Source organism: Centropristis striata, chromosome 11, assembly GCF_030273125.1.
Source record: "Centropristis striata isolate RG_2023a ecotype Rhode Island chromosome 11, C.striata_1.0, whole genome shotgun sequence".
Taxonomy (NCBI): domain Eukaryota; kingdom Metazoa; phylum Chordata; class Actinopteri; order Perciformes; family Serranidae; genus Centropristis; species Centropristis striata.
Genome location: NC_081527.1, coordinates 30,603,981 through 30,624,109, shown reverse-complemented (window position 1 = coordinate 30,624,109; position 20,129 = coordinate 30,603,981). Strand labels below are relative to the sequence as shown.

The following is a 20,129-nucleotide window of genomic DNA, read 5'->3' as shown; positions in this document are numbered from 1 at the left end:
TTCAAGAGTGTGTATTTGTAGTTCAGCAGAGGAGATAAATGACAAATAATGCAGCACATTCTAGTCTGCTGGTTGTCTGTCGAAAAGGTTCAGGCCCTTCCAGAGAGCCGAGAGATAAATTAAACAAGAGGGTGGAAAGTGTACTCGGCTGTTTCCTGGTGAACAAACCTCTCATGCATTCAGTTTGTGATAAATGTCTTGTTTTTCCCTCATTGGGAAATAATGAGTACTTGGAGCCATTAGGCTCCTGCTAATAAGTAATCAAGTAAAATAGCTCCAGGCAGGAAAACTATCAATCCTCGGCTGGTGTCAAAAGTTCAAAAATGCTGCAATTTTTTGGGGAGAAAAAAGTTGACAGCCACAGATTTAGAGTATGAACAGGAAGAAAGAAAGAGAGGATCTGAACAGATACTGACCGGTTTTGCGTTTAACAATCCCAGTAGGGGAGATGGAGCTCGGGGTGCTGGGGGTCCCAGGTGAAGCCGAAGAGGCCGGGGTGGCTGGAGCGGCGGGGGTCACCGGGGTGGCCGGGGCAGGGGGAGGAGACAGAGGGGTGGGAACTGCCTTAAAGACATCATCCTTCTGAAAAAGTCGAGCAGTGCTGGGATTAGTGACCGGTGGGACCAGAGGCAGCATTTATTGCAGATTGTAGTTTTGTTGTGAGGTGATTTCTCTTTTAAAAACAATGTATAGTCAGCTCCTGTGTGACATCTGATGCAATGTGCCTTGCACTCTTTGAATATTCTTATTGCCATCTCCTTATTATCACCAACATCATTATCATTATTGGAAATGTTGCCTCTTTTGTCGTTTGTGTGTTTCTTGTGAAAAGCTTTAAAATGATGATTGAGAGGGATGATACTTGAGATGATTGAGATGGGTCATAAGAGATTGATGATGATTGAGAGGGATTCTTTTTTGTAAGAGTAATAATGTATACTCTTACAAAAAAAGGAATCCCTCTCAATCATCATCAATCACTTTTGACTCTCTAGAAGTATGCTGCAGTGTGTGAACCTGCAGTGACGCAGCCCTCTGCCTGTATTTCCTCTCTTTCATTCCGCTGTGGTCGGGACATTTCTGGGCGTGACCTGGCTGTCGTCTGGGTCGGATGCTCGGGAAGCTTTGCTAAATTCTCCTGTCTGGACACAAATTCCATTAACTAGCTAGACTGAAGATCGCTAGATGACTCGCTGGCTAATTAGACGTCATTGAGCCTTAAAAAAACTTTCATTTACGATCAAGGGCAAATATTCTACTTTCTTTGATGAAATATGGAGACGTTTTATGGCATTTCTACAGGGGGAGAAGGTTACAGCTTGCTTTGATGTCTGATGACCACATAATGTTGTGCATTTTCATGTCTTTCTTTTGGACAGTTAATACTTAGGGTAGTATTTTATGATTATTTATTTTGGACCTTGTAAAGGTTCTCATTGTATAGTCCTGCTTTAGAAATGTATATTAAGTTGATGTCTGACTGTGAATGTTCTTACTGTACGTTACTTGTTTGTTTTTATTGTAATACCTGCAGTATTTTTAAAAAAATACAATAAGCATACTTGTTTTTAAAAAAAAAAAGATGTCATTAAGCCTGGTGGTAAAGGCCAACTTTAAATGTTGTGTTTACAAACCACAACAGACAAATCCTACTCATTGTGCCTTTAAATGACACCAACATTTTGAATATTTCCAACTAGAGCTGACAATGAAACCCCAGGACCTGGCAATAACAGCTGTCCACCTATCAAAAACAATATGATCTGAATCACTGTGGACAGTTAAAAAAAAAAAAAAAAGGGGGAGAGAACTCATTTCTTTGCAAACTTAAAAAAAAAAAGTCAAACAATGGTCTGTCAACATGGAGCGAATGAAAGCAAAACACAGACTTCGACAAAATCTATGAGGCAAAGTATCTCAGTGAGGGCTGGAAAACAACACTGCAAACCCTGAACGACACACACCTCCATCAGGGAGGAAACAAGTTTGTTGTTCGATGAAGCGCATCGTTCAGAGAGAGCTGCCAGAAGAATAAAAAAAGAAATAGGAGGAGGCAGGGAGCTCTATAGAAGACAGGCTGGCAGTGTTAAAGCCTGCACATGAAGTGTCTCAAAAGCCTCAATAACTATTATTTTAGGGGTTGTTCTTGCATGAGCAAAAATATTCACAATGCCTTAGGGGTGTGCCATATCGTATCGTTCACAATAATATCGTTATTTTTTTATTTATGGTTAAAAAAAAAAATGCATATCATGATATTGGCAACATTCCTACTTCTTGATGTAGTGGTTAAAGCTGTTTTAATCACAAAAAGCTACTTAGTCTCTGTCGCTAAACACATGCAGCTTTCAAAATAAGAGCACAGTGTGTTAACAGAATCCACCACAGAACTTACAAGAAGACTGTCAAAATAAGATGCCTTAAATAAAACATACAAGAACCTTTATTCTCCTTTACAAAATGTCATTAAAATATGCCCCCGGAACCCCTAAATGGTTATTTTTATTATTTGCTCACACTCGAGTCAAGAGTAATTTTTTTTGTATTTGGCAACTGTTGAGATTTGCACTTCAAACTACATTTTAGATTTTTATTTATTTATACAGACTAAAAAAAAAAGGATTTTTTATATCTTTTTAAGTATTTCGTAATATCGTCAAGAATATCGTTATCGCAAAAATAGCCTGAAATATTGTGATATTCTTTTAGAGCCATATCGCCCACCCCTACAATGCCTTATAAAACATTAATCATGATGCAGTTCCACCTTAGCATTGTGACAAAGGTGGATAATGTGCATGTAGCAGTTAATGTCCAAGCAGAAACATATTGGTGGTTCTCACATTAAAGTTATCTTTAATTCATTTAAGATGATTCTCCAACCAACCTGAGCAAGCTACAACACAATGCACAGTACAGTGAAAATCTGCCATAACAATGTTGGACATCATGATAATGATATAACCTGCACTAAATAAATTGTAAATAAATAAAGTGTTCTCGATCCTTTTGCCGCTTTCAGTTTACGATTAAGATTGAAAAATCCATACAAAACATTTTACTATTACTATTTTACTATTGAACTGAACACAATGGCACCAAAAAATGTTGTTTTAAAGTGCAGTAGTTTTCTACCAATTCACTCAACGATCCCTGAGTGTAATACAGCAGTGTTTTAAATGTTGTTATTGCACAAGATATACACATAAAAATAAAAATAAATATACTATGCAGTCCTACAAAAGAAGTCTAAGTGCTGGATAAATGGTGCAGCTTTTTCAACTCTAAGTGGTCGTAGCACAAATGCAAAATTGTCCTGGATTGTTGAATAAATAAATAGTCACAGGGTCCACTTTTATAGTAGTTTTAAACAAATCCACATTAAAACCCTTCAAAAGAGCACATTTGGTGGACAGGTGGTGTTGGTAAAGGGTCATTTGATGAGCTTTGGGGGTATGATAGGAGAGAAAAAAAAAGGTTCCAAGAATTTTGACCTCTTCAAACCATTTTCCCTTGTCCATGATCCTAAAAAGAAAGCAACATTATACCAAAAATCCCTACCTTAATGGGGGAATCTGTAATTTGTTATATTTTTAAGATACATTTTCTTTGCTTTGATCTGGAAACGTGTGATTTGGTCTTAAAAGTCTCCTCTATTCCTAATTATTCAGACCCAACCCAGAACATTTTGTGCCCATAAACACTTACTCTTATTGGCATTTGTTTTATATTTTATAATCCAATTGTCAATTAAAAAATGAATAATCGCCAATGAAAAGAATCCGTTTCTGCTCCATATTTATCTCGGCTAGAGGTGCTCTGCGGCCAACTACAAGATTGTAACTTGTCACAAAAAAATATTCAATAATTGTAAATATATTAAAGTGATGCAGGGTGGTCATGCTGAAAAGCCCCATGTATCCATCACAATCTTTCCCCTTCAAAAGAACAAATAATGAATAATTACTGACATATTACAAACAAAATGAGCAGGGCAGTTAAGAGAAGTGTTTATCAAACAACAGGTGGTTGAGCGACAGCCAGAGCCGATAATCAGGTCTTTTCATTATGTGGCTTATTGACAAATGCATTCAACATGGTGATTCACCATACAATTACTGTGCCTTTGTGCAACACTGTTTTTCTCACCATTGAATAAACAACAGGCAGCGATACGCCTACAGCAGCTCCAGCAGTCTTATTGGATTCAGCTTGTGCGGCCCGATGTAGATTTAGCACATTTGAAGGGTTTTAATTACTTTTACACCGTACAAGAACGAAGGAAGCCTTGTGATAATTTCCCTTTTAATAATTATTTGAATCTGATATTCATTATATAAAATAGGGCTCTGCAATATGACCACATGTAATCAAAAAATTATATAAAAATGGCTATTCTTATCATCTAAAATTAATCTGAGGATCTCGAGGACGATAACAACATACAAAAAGGAAAGCAAGATCGAGCAGAAGAATGTTTGTTTCGTTAATAAATGTTTAATTTTTTGTTTAAATTGAGACTTGTGTAACATTTGTTATCATTGCGTCATTTCTATCATGTAAATGGAGGGAGAAAAGGGCAATATCGGCTTCAAGAATCGGCCCAAAAAAAAATCGGCAGCACATATCAGGGATCGGTTAAGACTGATGTCAAAATGGGGCGTTCCCGGTGGCACACCTGGTAGAGCACGTACCACAGAGGCATTGTCCTCGTAAGTGGGCGGCCCGGGTTCGAATCCGACTCGGAGCCCTTTCCCGCATGTCTTCCCCTCTGTCTCCCCATTCACTCTGTCCTATCAATAAAGCCCAAAAATGGCCCAAAAAATATACATAAAAAAAAAGACTGATGTTAAAATAATCTGTATCGGCCTTAAAAATTCTGTATCGATCGACCTCTACAGCGTACCATAAAGGCTCCGTTTTTGTCTGACACAAAGCAGAAAACCATCTTCTCCAACATTTGCCACACGCCAGTCCACACTAAAGGAATATCTATAGTGCAGGCTGTCCCATGTCACAACATGCTTTTTTCCTTCTTCATCTTATTTCGTACACCATCGACCGTACAATGCTTTTGATAATTTATAAAGCATTAAGTAAGAACTGAGACCTGATACTACTAACATAATTATACTTGATACGTTTTTTTGTGGCAATTAGAAAAAAAGACACCCAAATGTTTGATACACTTTTAACACTTGAAACGAGGTCAAATTGAACAGTTTTGTTTGTGGTCGCCCATGTAGGAACAGTATCTCTGCTGTAGGACATACAACAGTTAACAGACAAATAAAATAATCGATGGAGAAGCCATGAACACCACAGATAATAATGAAATGTACAGTGTTGCTTTTTTTTGACTGGTACGAATGTTTGATGCCACCATACTACATGTCCACTGCTTATACATTGCAATGATACCAAATGTAAACAAAGTAGTGAGGTTATGTCTGCTATATCCACCTTAAACACAGTCGAATCAGACTAAGATCTGCATGTATAATTAATCATGGCCATTAATGTCAAATGTATTCAAAAATGCATTTTTCAGCTGTTTTCATTTCATATGACATTTGCTTTCCCCTTTATCTAAACAGATGAGATATAGGTAGGCCTTTATTTGTTTGTTTTTGATATATAATTGTACTTGAAATTTTGTACAAGGGAATAACTTCATTTAAAGATGGTTGGTACATCGGTTGCCCATTGATTGGAAGGTTGGTGGTTCAATCCCTGACCGTGGCAGCCTACATGTCGAAGTGTCCTTGAGAAAGATACTGAACCCTTAATGGCTCCCAATGCTGCGTTAATCGGCGTGTGAATGAATTCCCAATGGTGGCAGGTGGCACCAGTGTGCCCTGGTAGCCTCGGCCACCAATATGAATGTGTGTATGAATGGGTGAATGAACGTAGTGTTTAGTGCAAAGCGATTTGGATAAAAGCGCTATATAAGTGCAGTCCATTTACCATTTAAAGAAAAAAGTCAGTTAGAAGTATACACACATTTTCTTTAACGTGTTCCCCTAATACAAAAGTACATCAACTTAGTTTGTGATGTCTCGTCAAACTGTTTTTGCAAAAATGTCACAATAATTCCAGCCGATGTGTTGATGTTATTGATTCGGATGTTTAAAGTGACTTTTACCTTTTCGGTTTTACCAGGAGCTTCTTTATCGGCGTCTTTCTTGGTGGCGACTTGCTCTTTAACGACCGGAGTCTCGTCATCGTCGCTGTCCAGGATCTGACGGCTGCGTTTAACGACCTTCTTAACGGGTGAATCAACTTCCTGGACCCCGTTCTGCACCTTGAGAGGGCTTTTGACAGATCTGGAGACAAACACAGACACACTGGAAATTAAATAAATAAAGCCATAAGCCTTATTTATATGGTACCATTCAAAAGCACAGCCACAATGTGCTATGTGAGATACAGCAGAAAGGATCAAGTCAAAAGCAAGAGCAGTAAAATACAGCTGAGACCTTTATACAGTCTATGGCTGAGACGTATAAAATTAAAGCAAGAGTCGTAAAATAGAGGTCAAAGCAATGATGAGCAGATCATTACATAAAGACTATTAAAGGAGGTTTTAAGACACACTTTAAACGATACAGTCTAAGAGATAATGAACACTATCATCAAAGCAGCTCAGAGATGAGAAACAGAAGTTATCATCTCTTTGATTACAAAAAGTTTCACTAAGATCTTCGATTCCAGTGATTCAAAGATAATTGCCCATATTCAAGCTCTCAGTGGAGCTTGAAAATTAAGCTGATGTTCTGATATGGCTCACTGATGTCTGAAGTATATTTTTCCACCCATATTGGCCATTCTGTTTTGGTACAAATGCAGGTATTTTTTTTATTAATTAAACGGAAAGATATCTCCATTATTTTGCTAATCCGACACTTGTAATAAGTGGCATAATCCTTCAAAAGAGCTCAGATTTCAAACTTAAAACGGCTTAAAATTTGCAAGCAGAGACAAAACAGTGACATAATCAAGCGGCTCAACAAAGAAGGGAGATAAAGAGTGACGGCAGCTACAAACACAATGAAAATTGACAGGATGAAGCTCTGTACATCTCTCCATCAGATAGGTGTAAAATATAAAGAAGACCTTACTTTTTCACAGGTTCATCTTTGGTTTTCTTCTGGATATCCTTGCCCTTGGGCTGAAAGAAAGATCTGGTGGGAGAGGATTAAAGATAGTTAATGGTGATCATAAGTGTAAAATAAAGACGTTATACAGGAACTAAAACAGTATCTTTTGCTGACGGTAGCTAATGTGCAACTTTAGCTTAGTTTCCTGGTAGTTAAACCTCTGAACCCCAAAAGTATGTTTTTTCTTTAAAAGGTTGCCAAAAATACACAAAGAAAGAAACTGTAACAACAGGCATTATCGGCAGAATTTGAACTTTCCGATTGTCCTCAAACTAATCATAGGTTATGAATGTATCCATTAGGAAAAGTAACCAGAACGAAGATTGAAATTGTGATATTCCTGTAAAAATCACTTTATTCTACATGTCTCACTGTAAATGTCGCCAAAAATAAACCATTTGGAATAACTAGATCCTGTTAAAAACATTACATGCTTCTGAGCAACACTGTGAAGACATGATTCATTCTGCTGAGACAAACATCACATGACAAATATTCACTGAAAATCTGTTTACACAGAGCAGAGAGGAGAGGGCAGGTTGCAAGAATGCAAATTGTTTAATATGTATAGCATGTAGAGGCATCATTTTTTTTCTTCTTCATATATTCAGTTTAAATTTAAAAAAAATATTTATCAAAGAAATTCAACTTGTGTTTTTTCTTTTATTAGGATTTAGGTAATTATATGTTTGAGTTGTTCCCATTTCTAGCCGTAATTGGGTTGTTAACATATAGTAGCAGGACTTATATTGTCACACTGTTAAAATAATCACCTAAGTCATTTTTTGTCAAAATAGGTTTATTTTTTTGCCTAAATCATCACCCCATGATGCTGGCCACCTATGGTAAAATCGCCTACATCCTCAGTTGATCAGATCATGTGATTTTACTCCTTCAAGATCATCACTTCTTTGACAATGTGCCACATTCATAGGCATCAGATAAGAACCCAGCAAAGAAGAGCTAGAGGGAAATTGTTTAGTTAACAGTTTAGTTATCAGTGTTTTATTGTTGACACTAATATATGGTAACACTTTACTCTAAGGTGTCTACATAAGTGACATGAGCGTGTCATAAACATGACATGGGATGTGTCATGAGCATTAATGACAATTTGAAGTAACATTAATGCTCATGATACTTGTCATGTCATGTTTCTGACAGGCGTGTGTGACTCTTATGTAGACACCTTCAAAATAAAGTGTTACCATATCTTGCTTAAGTCACAAAGGCATGTTCAAAAAATTGTAAGTCACATTTTCTCTTAAGTTACATAATTGTAATAATGCCAATAGCCATTCTTTGTTACATCCTTTTTGAGTGAAATGATCAATAAATGTCATATGTTACACTTTTGGTGAAGTTTTTTGTGTTTTCTGCAAAACTTGAAAAAATGAGTTAGGCGATTATTTTAACAGGGTGACGGTATATTTGATATATTGACGTGAAGCACAAAGCCAGACTGAGTATATTGTAAAAAAAAAATTTAAAAAAGAGAGCAAATGACGGATTGTTGGGGTTCAGAGGGTTAAACGGTGAATTAGTCCTGATGGTTAGTTGCAGAATAAACGATAGTTAAGTGCGTGGTTGATGGTTATCTTTGCTAACATAGCTGGCATCATCCTCATGTAGCTACAGTTGCGGTATTTTTCCTACTTTGGCTCCTCTTAAACCCATTATCGAGCCAAAACAAAAAGCTACCGGTTGTGATAAATGTAAAGTTAACATAACATGACAGTTTGAGTTTGGTGAGGTGAATGATCTTACCCAAACAGAGATTCATTTATGCTAATGCTAACTTCCAGTTAGTGTAGTTTAAACTAATATCCAGCTACAGTGACACTCTTGAAGGCACTTTGAGACCCAAAAAACAACTCAAAAGACACTTAACTAGCTGGCCGGTAGGTTAGTTGTTATACAGATTCAAGCAGTCACCAAGCTAACGCTAGCACCAATCTAAAGCTAAATAGAAAGTTATCAGTGTTGTACTCACGCGATGCTCCGCTGCATGTTGTCTCTAAACTCTTCTTTCACCTGATTTAGATGCTAAATTGAGACTAACTGTTAAATTTACAGTAAAGACTCCAACATCCGCACACAGAGAGACACCAACTCCCGCGCTGCACAGTGAAAAAAACACTTAAAATATTCGGCGCCAAAATCGCATCTCTGTCAAAGATCGTATACAAGAACAGAGGAGTCAGTACAGAATTAAAATCTGACACGTTTCTGATCTGGATTTGGTGTAGGCTTGTTGGATTGACTTGATACTGAAAAAAGAGAAAGTGCGAACATTGTAGCCCCTGTGAACAATGTTAAATACTATATAGGTTTACGATAGGCCTAATAAAAGATAGCATAGATGTACACAATAATGTCAAGCAAGAAGTGTAAGTTATATATTTTAGTTAAAACAAAAAACAGCAATATTTGAGGGTAAAAATACTCAGGTTACAAGAAATAATCCTGCATACAAAATCTTTCTTAAGTTTAAGTATAAAACTAGGCCATTTTGCATTCAAACATACTCTAAAGTATATTTAGTGAAAAAACTCATGCAGAATGGGATTTATATGACATATTGAATTACTGGAATAAAATTATTGATGCATTCGTTGCTTAAATGATGCACTTAAGATAAGGTGGAGAAAATTTAAATGCTTTACATAGTCTAACGTCTGCTAGGTAGTTAAACCTGTCATTATTTAGCATACTTTATTAGTTGGATTTATATATATTTTTTTAATTTGCAAAGCTTTACAACAAATGTAGCGGAGAAAGTAGTATCATCTTTGCATGGAGTTGGAGTATAAAGCATTATGAACAGGAAATACTTGCAGAAAGTATCTCATATTTGTTATTAAATAGGCTGCAGTACTTGAGTAAATGTATTTAGTTACATTCCACCACTGGTATTTACACCTTGTGTAAAAAAAAATTACATAATAAATATAGTTTATATACGTGTGTGTGTGTGTGTGTGTGTGTGTGTGTGTGTGTATTAAATAATCAGCTAAAATCGAAAGTACAAAAATACATTAAATAATGTGACGAGATATGAAGACGTTTATTTAAAATATAATAATAATAATTAAAGTCTGACTTTTATGGCAAACTTGCAAAACTAAACCTTATCTTGTAGTTCTCCCAGTAAACTGATTTGAAATGGGGGCACCAGGAAAATATTACCGGAGTGACACATCTTTTCTTTTACACATCTCTGCTCTGACTCGCTCCCGGGAAAAGCTGTGTTGTGGAAAGTTTGTAGGAAGCCAAAGATGTTACTGCCCCCTGCCGTGTCGGAGTGGTACTTCCAGTTACTAGCGCTGGTCCTGATGCTGCAGAGAAAAAAATAATAAAATCTCCTTTCATGAAACTTTCACCATGTCTGCTTGAATGCATCATTTATGCAGCTCTTATTATTTTCATGAAGTAGGAGGGAGTATGCAAGACAAACAGCTAAATAATGTAAGTTGAGTGCACTGCTTTATTTACTCAAACGCTAGTTGTTAATTGTTTACAAGTGCAATACCCCGACTGTGGCCTGAAGTGCTGACAGAAGAAAAGTGGCATCCTCACTATTTTTATTGAAAAAACACCCACATACATCATGGTTCATGTAAATAAATAAAATGAATAATAAACTACTGTACAATGAGCTAAAAGCACACACAAAAAGTGAGTGTGTTTGAGGAGGAAAAGCAGTCCATCTGTTGTATTTTGTTCCTCTCCCTCACTCTCTCTCCCCCATCTGTGTGACATTCCCCGCTTTCCTCTCCTCTCCTTGAATTTCAGTCTGCTTGACGCCGCCGAACAGGCTTCGACTGATGTGGTTCAGACCCCACCCTGCAGGGCTCTTGTGTGGCCAGCCGTTGGGGCTGGCGTGGAGGGCTGAGGAGAGAGGTGGGAGGCCTGACTCCCGCAGGTTGGCCCCCGGACACGCAGGGCCGGACATGAAGGGGAAGTGGGCGTGGAGAGCCCGGGGCGTCGGGATGGGCTTAGGGAGGCAGCAGGGGAGCAAGAAGGGGTGAGGCACAGGCTGGACAGCTGTCAGGAAACAGAAAGACAGTGACGTCAATCATAAAGTGCAAAAGAATGTGTCTTCATGCATGTAGAAAGACAACGGGAGCTCAGATACATATTCATTTACTAAACGCACAGTATGTCATTTTCAAAAGAACAAGTTTGGTGATTTAATGACGCAGCACAGGATCATGGGATGCCACCATTGTAGTAAGCTTCTCCCAGTTAGGATTTAATCCTTCAGGAGGTTTATATCAGAAGCAGAATTATCCACAGAGATCTCCTCCTGTCCAAAACAAATGGGCCCGGTGATTAAAATGGGTAAAAACACTGAATAAAGCAGCTTTCTGTTAAAAATCTGTGTTTCTTCAATGCAGTTTGGTGTTAAAAAGTTGCTGCAAACCAAGCTGCTCAGCTTGTTTCTTTCATAACTTAAGATTCAGATGTCTGATTAATTAAATTCTTCATTTGGTTCAAACACATAGTTAAAAATAACCAAAAGTATCATAAAATTGTTGCTTAACTGGATTTAAAGTCAATTTATGACAACCACAATGCTGGAGCTTGTGCAAAACATGTACGACACCATAAAAGGTGACAGCAACTAAACGAAACAGACTGTTTACTTTAATTAAAATGAAAGATTTCTCCGGTCTCTTGAAATTTGACGGAAACATTTGGGATAATCTAAGTACATAACGCAACAAGAAATATTGTTTTTTCCAGTTGTTTTTACACATTTGGGTGCAGAAAAGTTACATCCCATTCAACCTTTTACACATATACAACAAAACAATTTTCCAGAATTAATTAACCTTTCAAATCAAGGTAAAATCACTACAGGAAATTAAGTCTTTTTCACCTTGTTAACTGATGCTGCACAATGTTACTGACACATATTTGACTTTTTTTGTCATTAGTAATAAAATAAACAGAGAAAATGAAGTCTAATCCACAAAAGTTCACTCTAAAAAAGCTATTTCCAGAGCTTAAAACTTGAAATTGAACAAACTCTCTGTAGAGTTAGACTGTGAAATGCAGTTTATTGCAGTAGTAGGAGGTTTTTGCTTTTATTTGACTGGAGGTTGCACATTTTCTGCACTTAATTAAAGAAGGTTCCACTCAATAAGTTATTAAATAACAAACCTGCAGTTTAATGTTCAGACTGCAGTGTAGTAGAGCATTTTCCTTCTGGTTTTGACTCCACAGATACACCCCAGATGCTTTATTCATTTTTGAAAACCCCTAGAATTTGTCTTCAAGGTCAAGATTGAACTGCATCCTTGCATTATTTCCCACCACACACATCTCATTTCACCTTGAATTAATAAAAAAAATACATATACAGACGAGGCACAGTCGAAAAAAGCAATTTCTGTCCTTCTGTGACTTGAACTAAAAGAAACTTCAGGATTTGTGAAATCTGCAGAATAGCATTTAGGTTATGTGATGTGAAGTTTAAGTGAGGAGGATGGAAAAGGGATTCATTTCAAAGGAAAAGGTAGATTCTACTGTTTACTTACTTAATACTGAGGTCTAAAAGATCCACTGGACTAACTAACCAAGTATTGTTTGTGAATCTTATCCCTCAATGCCGTAGAACTCCAATCATAGAGCTCCAATCTTGTCCAAAAACTAATAAAAACACTTTTTAGGAGCCAAAATACATATTATTGTTGTAAATATTTACTAGAACAGCAAATGTGTATCAATCCACAGCTGATTGTTGTTCCCAGAAAAAAACACACAATTTAATCCTGTTTAAAAAGCATTTGCTAAAAAAACGACAGCACCAAGCTATTTTAGAAATAAATTCCTGAGGCATTTAAGAAAAATGTTTCATGTCATAAATATGTATTTTTGTATGTATATATCTATACTTTTTTCACGTTGTGTCACATTGTATTTGTGTTTTGTGTATTTGTTTTTTGCTGTGCAATTATCTGTTACAATAATATAAATACACTTAATCACTCTATTTACATAATTGTAACCAGTAACTAAGTAATGATTTACAAGAATAATAGAAATAAAGAACTACAATGTGATACAACGTGAGAAAGGTATAACCATAAAGATTTTTCAGATATGTACATATATAGATTTATTTTACATATTTAGTAGTAGTAGTGGTATCAAATTAAACTACATATATATGATGTACAATGTAGTTGTATTTACACTGTGGTGCTGTTATATATTGTTCTATTTCATTGCTTTATTCTATTCCAGTGTGTGTGTGTGTGTGTGTGTGTGTGTGTGTGTGTGTGTGTGTGTGGAGTTGATTGGGCATTTCATTGTGCAGTTTCATATTTTATAATAACAATCAGTGGTGGAAAGTACATTTACTAAAGTACTATACTTAAGTTCAATTTTGAGGTACTTGAGTATTTCCATTTTATTTAATTTTATACTTCTACTCCACGACATTTAGCTGACAACTTTAGTTTCTTTCAGGTCGAGATTTAACATAATGAACATGATAAATTACAAAATTAAAAAGCTGCTGCATCAATACAAATAATCTAATAATATATTTAGAATATATAAAACAATCTTAGTGGGACCATTCTGCATAAGAAGTACTTTTACTTCTGATACTTTAAGTACATTTTAATGCTGATACTTTTGTACTTTTACTTCAGTAAATTTCGAACGCAGGACTTTAACTTGTAGTGGAGTAATTCCACAGTGTGGCGTTAGTACATTTACATTAGTAAGGGATCAGAATACTTCTTCCACCACTGAGAACAATGAAGCTGAATCACGTTGTTGTTGTTTTTAAGGTTTTCAGTTTTCCTTTGGGTTTGTTGTTGGGAGCCACAGAAAGGATGAGCACATTGTTTTGGTGTTGATTTGTAGACAATAAGAAAAATATTGTATAAGATCTCGTTCTTAGATCCAATATCTGTTTTTTCATCCAAAAAGCAGTAAAAAAAAATATCTGTGGTGTTTCCCTTCACTCTCAGCCTACAGACAGAATAAACACAAACAGAATAAGAGCCTTTGCCAATTGTAACAGGCTGACTGTGAGATGTGTCTGAACCCTGCAGATGTTCCAGCTGTGCAGGGGAATCACTGACGGGTGTGTTCTTACCTCTGTCCATCAGCGAGCCTGCTCCTCCACACAGAGGAAGAGCGGCCTCAGCGGGGAGGAGAGGGAAGGGGAGAGAGCCGCTCTGCACGAGCTGCAGGACGGACGGATGGAGCATGAGATGGGAGGAGGATTGTAATGAGAACATGGATCTTTCAACACAAAATAGTGTGACGGTGAGTGCACAAATCATGAAGAACACAGGGGATCTATTAATGACTTATTAAACCGACTGTAGCTCAAAGATGATGTCATTGAGAGGAGAAACAAGCACTTCAGGCGATTAAGACATTCATAAAGTTAATAGCGGGAAGGAGTTCCTGATATTTTTCCACACGGGTGGCCTCATTTAAAATTGAAATATGATAAAAACTTAATTACAATACATGATATTAAGAGTTTTATTCCAAACTGGGATTTCAATTTACAAAAAACGAATAGTACATGTTTTTAATAGACTGCACTTTACACTGGGTGTTTCTACTTTAATTATAAATGACAGTGCTGTTTGAAGGAGGTAACCTAAGACCTCAGTCTGCCTGTGAACATGATATAACTGTAACACACTGACTCCCTCAATGTATTAGAGGATCAGTCAGTCAGCCAGTTTTATATTAAATGATAAAGTTTCAGTTATGATTTCTATTCAAGTCGGCAAGTTTTATATTAAATGATAAAGTTGAAGTAATTGTTTCTATCAGAGGCGGCCCGTTTTAATGGAATAATACGGTTAAGGTAATTATTTTTTTACTTCAAGTGTTTTTGGAATAAAACTCTTAAAGGACTAGACCCATGTTTTGTTTTTTTAGAAACTGATCAAATTGCAGCTAATGTGATGAGAGATAAATCTACAGGTATCTCCAAGAAAAAAAAGAGCTGTCTTTCAAAACAAATGTACCTTAGCACTCAGAGGTTTGGGGTCACCCAGATAATGTCTCTGTTGTTTTCCATGGAAACAAACTGTTTTATTCATAAAATGAATTACAAAATTAATCGAAAATATAGTAAAGACATTGACAACTTTACCTCTAACTACTCAACCAGCCTGAGGAAGGATCATTTTATTGCTTCTCAAATCAGCACAAAACTGTTTCAGCTGTGCTAACATAATGTTTAACTGTTTTAATGATCAATCAGCCTTTCAACACTACAAACGTGGATCAAAACAATGGTTGCTGACAATATATGTAATAGATATTACATGAGAAAATCTGCCGTTTCCAGATTTAATAGTCATTTACCACATCAACAACTGTGTGTTATGAATATAAATGTTTAAAAATTGTGCTTTTCTTTAAAAAATAAGGACATTTCTAAGCGACCCCAAGCGTTTGACCTGTAGTGTATAAAAAAGCTAATGTAATTCACCAAATTCACCTGGCTTATGTTGTGCTCAGGGTCACTTTTGTTTGCCACAGAGCTTATTTTCTGCAATAATCCAAAATCCAATAAAATATTCCCATTGGCATTTGTGATGGAAACTTCTTAGTTTGCATACAAAAATATGTCACCTCTGCAACACACTGCAAAAAAGGGGCGTCTAAAAAAAAGATAAAAACACTAAATGTGAGGGAAATTATCTTGCTGCATGACAGATAATTTCACTTGACAAGATTTCTTGAAATAAGATTGTTAAATCTAGAAAAAAGCATGTTGTACGCTTAAAATAAGAAATTAACTCTTAAAACAAGATAAATTATCTAACACTTCTAAATCTAAAGGTTTTTTTTATCTTGGTAAGAAACAATCATTTGCAGTGCACTCTGCTTGGGCCAGTTCATCGCTTTAATTTATCTCGTTTTAAGAGTTAATTTCTTATTTTAAGCGTACAACATGCTTATTTTTAGATTTAATAATCTTATTTCAAGAAATCTTTTCAAGTGAAATTATCTGTCCATGCAGCAAGATCACTTCCCTCAGATTTAGTGTTTTTATCTTGTTTTTAGACACACCTTTTTTGCAGTGCACTCCAGGAGATTCTTTCCCACCCTGAGCAAAATGGCCATCATGTCAAAATATTGCAAAAATGAATCGTGATTTGAGATGTAAAGACGTGGTGATGACCTGATGGCTGGGCGGTGGTGGTGGTGGTGGTGGTGGTGGTGGGTATCCTGGGTAGTTGACCAGAATGAGTTTGCTGAAGTTGAACTTGTAGGTGAATCTTTTCCCTTTGGTCTTGTGCAGGATGCGCTTGTTGTAGTAGTATCTGGAAGTAAAATGTTTCCTGTGTCAGACTACACTCTTGACTGTTCCTGCTGGGTGTTAATGCGAGGCTGGAAGTGTACAGGACGTCTGTGGGACGCCTTCCTGCTCCTGTAGGGCACTTAAGATAAAAGTGCTTCCCAAATGGCAGGTGCTACATCTGTGGGCATTTTTAAATTTTTAAAACATATGTTGGCGAGAAGAACATTTTATTTACAGCATCAGCCTGAGGGAGAAGCTGCACAGAGAGAGAGGATTACACACAGTTAAAGAACCGTGTGTGTGTGTGTGTGTGTGTGTGTGTGTGTACACTGTATGTCAGGACTGTAAACGTGTAGATTTATGTGCATCACCTGAGCGCCCGGCTGAGCTTGTCGTAGTTCATGTGTGGCTTGCCCTTCCTCTCTCCCCACAGTCTGGCCAGCCTCTCCGGGTCCCGGATGACGAACTCGCCCCACTCCCCTCCCCAGCCGATGGCCCCGCCCTCGCCACGTCCCAGCAGCTCCAGCAGGAAGTGCCACAGCTGCACCTGTCTGGAGCCGGGCGACCAGGCTGGTTTGTAGGCCCAGTCTGGGAAGAGCACTGCTGGAGGGACAGGAGGAAGTCTTGTAAATGACTGGAAGTCACTGGAGCCAAGTGGCATTCTCAACTTTAAAGGGAAACGTATTTTCTCCGTATTTGTTGTCGACTGTGAAGGAAATTTGGGGTAATGCTTTATAATAAGGTCCTTAATAACCATTAATTAAAAAGTAATGAGGCATTGTTCTCGCTTTAGATCCGGTAGTTGCAAAAAGCATAGTTAACTTATAGTTAACTTATAATAGATGAGCAATAAAGTATATTTTAATATCAATAAGCAAACAAAATAAGATTAATAAAGGCATGGCAAAGACATAATGGGTGGGTCATGGGTGTTTGTAATGCCATTATTAACACTTATATAAGCTTATAAACACACAATAATGTTAATAAGCATCTTGTAAGGACTTACAAGGGCCTTATTACTTGTTAATTAATGGTTATTACAAGGACCTTAATATAAAGCGTTACCAAATTTGGTACTTCCTGTCATGGTGGGACATGAACTAGGCGGCGACCTACTTGATATTCAAGACGCTAGGCCTTGTGGGAACTCACTGTGAACTTAACAATGATAACGCCATGATTGAGGGGAACATGTAGACCAGTGGGCTCTGATGTGATATATAGGGCAGGAAGGTAGGGCCACATTGAGTCTTGCTGAAGAGCCAATGCTGAAAAGTGCAACAGTCACAAGTCGAGTGGTGTACGGGGCTTTGTTGTACTGTAAAAGAGCCATTCGGAATCGTGCGGTGTATGGAATACAAATGTGCTAATAAAACTTGCTGAACAGAGTATTGAGTGCTTTGTGTTTGGCCAGCTCACCCATTAACTTAGTGCAGTTGTCAAAATTGCCACGACACGACGTATCACAAATATGTTTCTAATTAAGGCTTGCAAATCAGGGTCAAAAAAACCCTTAAGGCCACTGTTCCTGTCCTGTGTGAAACTAACGTTGACTTGTTTTGCGAACACGACTTCCGTAATATTTGAACCTAAACCAATTACCTTATCCAAAACCTAACCAAGCACTTTTATTTCAATTCACAACATTAAACTATGACCGTAATCCCAATAAAACTATGGTTACTGCAGTTCAAAGTGCTTCACAGTCCAGAAACTGTGGTTGGTCAGTTCAGACAGTCTGAAAAAAAAGCTAGAAGAATAAAAACAAAGAGAACAAAAGTTACATCCAACATGTTGAAGGAAAATCAGCTGGCACGTGGCTAATTGAGAGCTAATTGGCAAGCAGCTAACTCGGTAGCTTAAGTTGTCATGAGAAATGAATGCCTTATATAGTGTTGATGTAACAGTTAACCAGTTTATTAATTATTTGAGACATGCTCAGTTAACAACACGTTTAAATTGTAAGCATTATACAAAAGAAAATATGGTTACTGCAGTTAAAAATGCTTCACAGCTGATAATAAGACAGAAAAAATGTAGACGATAAAAAAACAACAGGAAAATAGTTAAATAGCAGCTTGAGACTGATGTGTGCAAGATCATAAAAAACATAAAAATGGAATAGAATAGATTTAAATGCTTTAATAACCGGTAAAGTTGTAAGAACAGAGTGAAATTACAAGTAGATTTTTAAAAAATGATTTAAAAAAAGATAAAACAACAATAAAAATGACTTATTTGGTTTCAAATGATTTCTGTAACAATAGATATTTTTTTTTACCAATTGGATGCCGATTCGATTGACTTTTGATCTGGAAACTGCTGAGAAACCATCTTACTGTCAATATATATTGGACAACTATAGATCATCTGAATGCTCTAGGTCTCTAGTTTGTGGTTGTAAAGTTTCATGAGGTTGTGATTATCTGAGAAGTCTACACTCGTCATTTTATACAGTGAGGTCAGGTTTTTAAAAATTCTCTCAGTAGCCTATATCGCGATCTATGTGCACTTAATGTATCAGGGTCTTTTTAACATATGTTTAAAAATGTCCCAATGTGTTTGCCTTTTGGAGACATATATGTCTCACTTTAAGCAATATGCTTGAAATACTTGTTACACTGTCACCGACTTTACTTTTACTCAATGATGACTCTATCTACAGCAGAGGCGTTTACTATGGGCTGGTCTCACTGCAGCGAAGAAAATGTTGTAATGGCAACCGCCTCACACGTTGTCGTGGCAGCAGTGGGCCAACTCTTTTCTGGACATAAAAAACAGAATAACAGGAGCGGTGCTGGTGTCCCTAAATACACCGGTGCTCTTGCAAATGGGTAAACAGTGAACTCAAAAGACGAAAATGCAGGCACTCTGGTGGATTGACAAAAATTAAAACCCCTTTATTTTACATGGGTTACATCTAAAAACATTTCCTCAGGGTGTATGGATCTTCATACAGAATCTTCAGAATCGCTCAGTCATCATGAAAATGCAGCAAAAATAATTAAACTCTAAGGTCTTATCATAAATGGCCAAATATTTACACACATATCAATACAATGATAAGTCTCCCATTATACAGTTTTGTTTTTTTTGTATGTGATTTTGGCATGCCCCACACACTGCTCCGCTTACTACAGTGTGTGTAATTTGTGGTTAAATGATATTAATTCAGAAAAAAATGAAATGGTTATATTGTCAACATGTAATTTGATCAAATGAGTCATTTTGATTATATATATTCTATTTTCATATTTTCACAGTCCACCCTGTCATTATGGGGAAACTGCTCTTTTAAGAAACCCTCTGACGCTCTCAGTGACATTTTTCCCGTTAATTTGTCTTTCTTTAATGGAGGCTGAAACAGTGACTAGTTGCAGAATAAGTATTTACGCTTTTGTATTTTCATCACATTATGTTTGTAGCTGAAGCTTAACATGTCCACCCTCTCATAGTGAAATATCAATCAATATGAAAACCTTTCAGAAATTTGAAATATATTTGCTAAACAGTACACAGTCAACTTGTCAACTGAGTCATGTTGCTAACTGAAGGTCCATCCATGCTAAATGAAATGCTAAAATTAGCCCAATATGTAGGGTGGACATATTTTGCTGTTTGCATTTACATTGTCTGCCTATGGTTTATTTATATATATTTAAAAA

General features: G+C 36.8%; 2 protein-coding genes across 2 annotated transcripts in view; both read right to left on the bottom strand.

Annotated features, from left to right (window-relative positions):
- Positions 1-9,338, bottom strand: part of lig1 (ligase I, DNA, ATP-dependent) — a 68,630-nt gene extending 59,292 nt beyond the window's left edge. Inside the window, exons 1-4 of the mRNA XM_059345131.1 lie at positions 9,154-9,338; positions 7,122-7,184; positions 6,146-6,326; positions 417-582 (exon numbers count right to left, since the gene is read on the bottom strand). Coding sequence (XP_059201114.1) covers positions 417-582; positions 6,146-6,326; positions 7,122-7,184; positions 9,154-9,170 — 427 coding nt within the window. The 5' untranslated portion in view covers positions 9,171-9,338. The remainder of the gene's footprint in view (positions 1-416; positions 583-6,145; positions 6,327-7,121; positions 7,185-9,153) is intronic.
- A 1,318-nt stretch (positions 9,339-10,656) lies between these two features.
- LOC131980757 (ETS domain-containing transcription factor ERF-like) overlaps positions 10,657-20,129 on the bottom strand; it is a 14,838-nt gene continuing 5,365 nt past the window's right edge. The window contains exons 2-5 of the mRNA XM_059345059.1: positions 16,833-17,064; positions 16,342-16,483; positions 14,281-14,371; positions 10,657-11,207 (exon numbers count right to left, since the gene is read on the bottom strand). Of these exons, the coding sequence (XP_059201042.1) occupies positions 10,894-11,207; positions 14,281-14,371; positions 16,342-16,483; positions 16,833-17,064 (779 nt within the window). The 3' untranslated portion in view covers positions 10,657-10,893. The remainder of the gene's footprint in view (positions 11,208-14,280; positions 14,372-16,341; positions 16,484-16,832; positions 17,065-20,129) is intronic.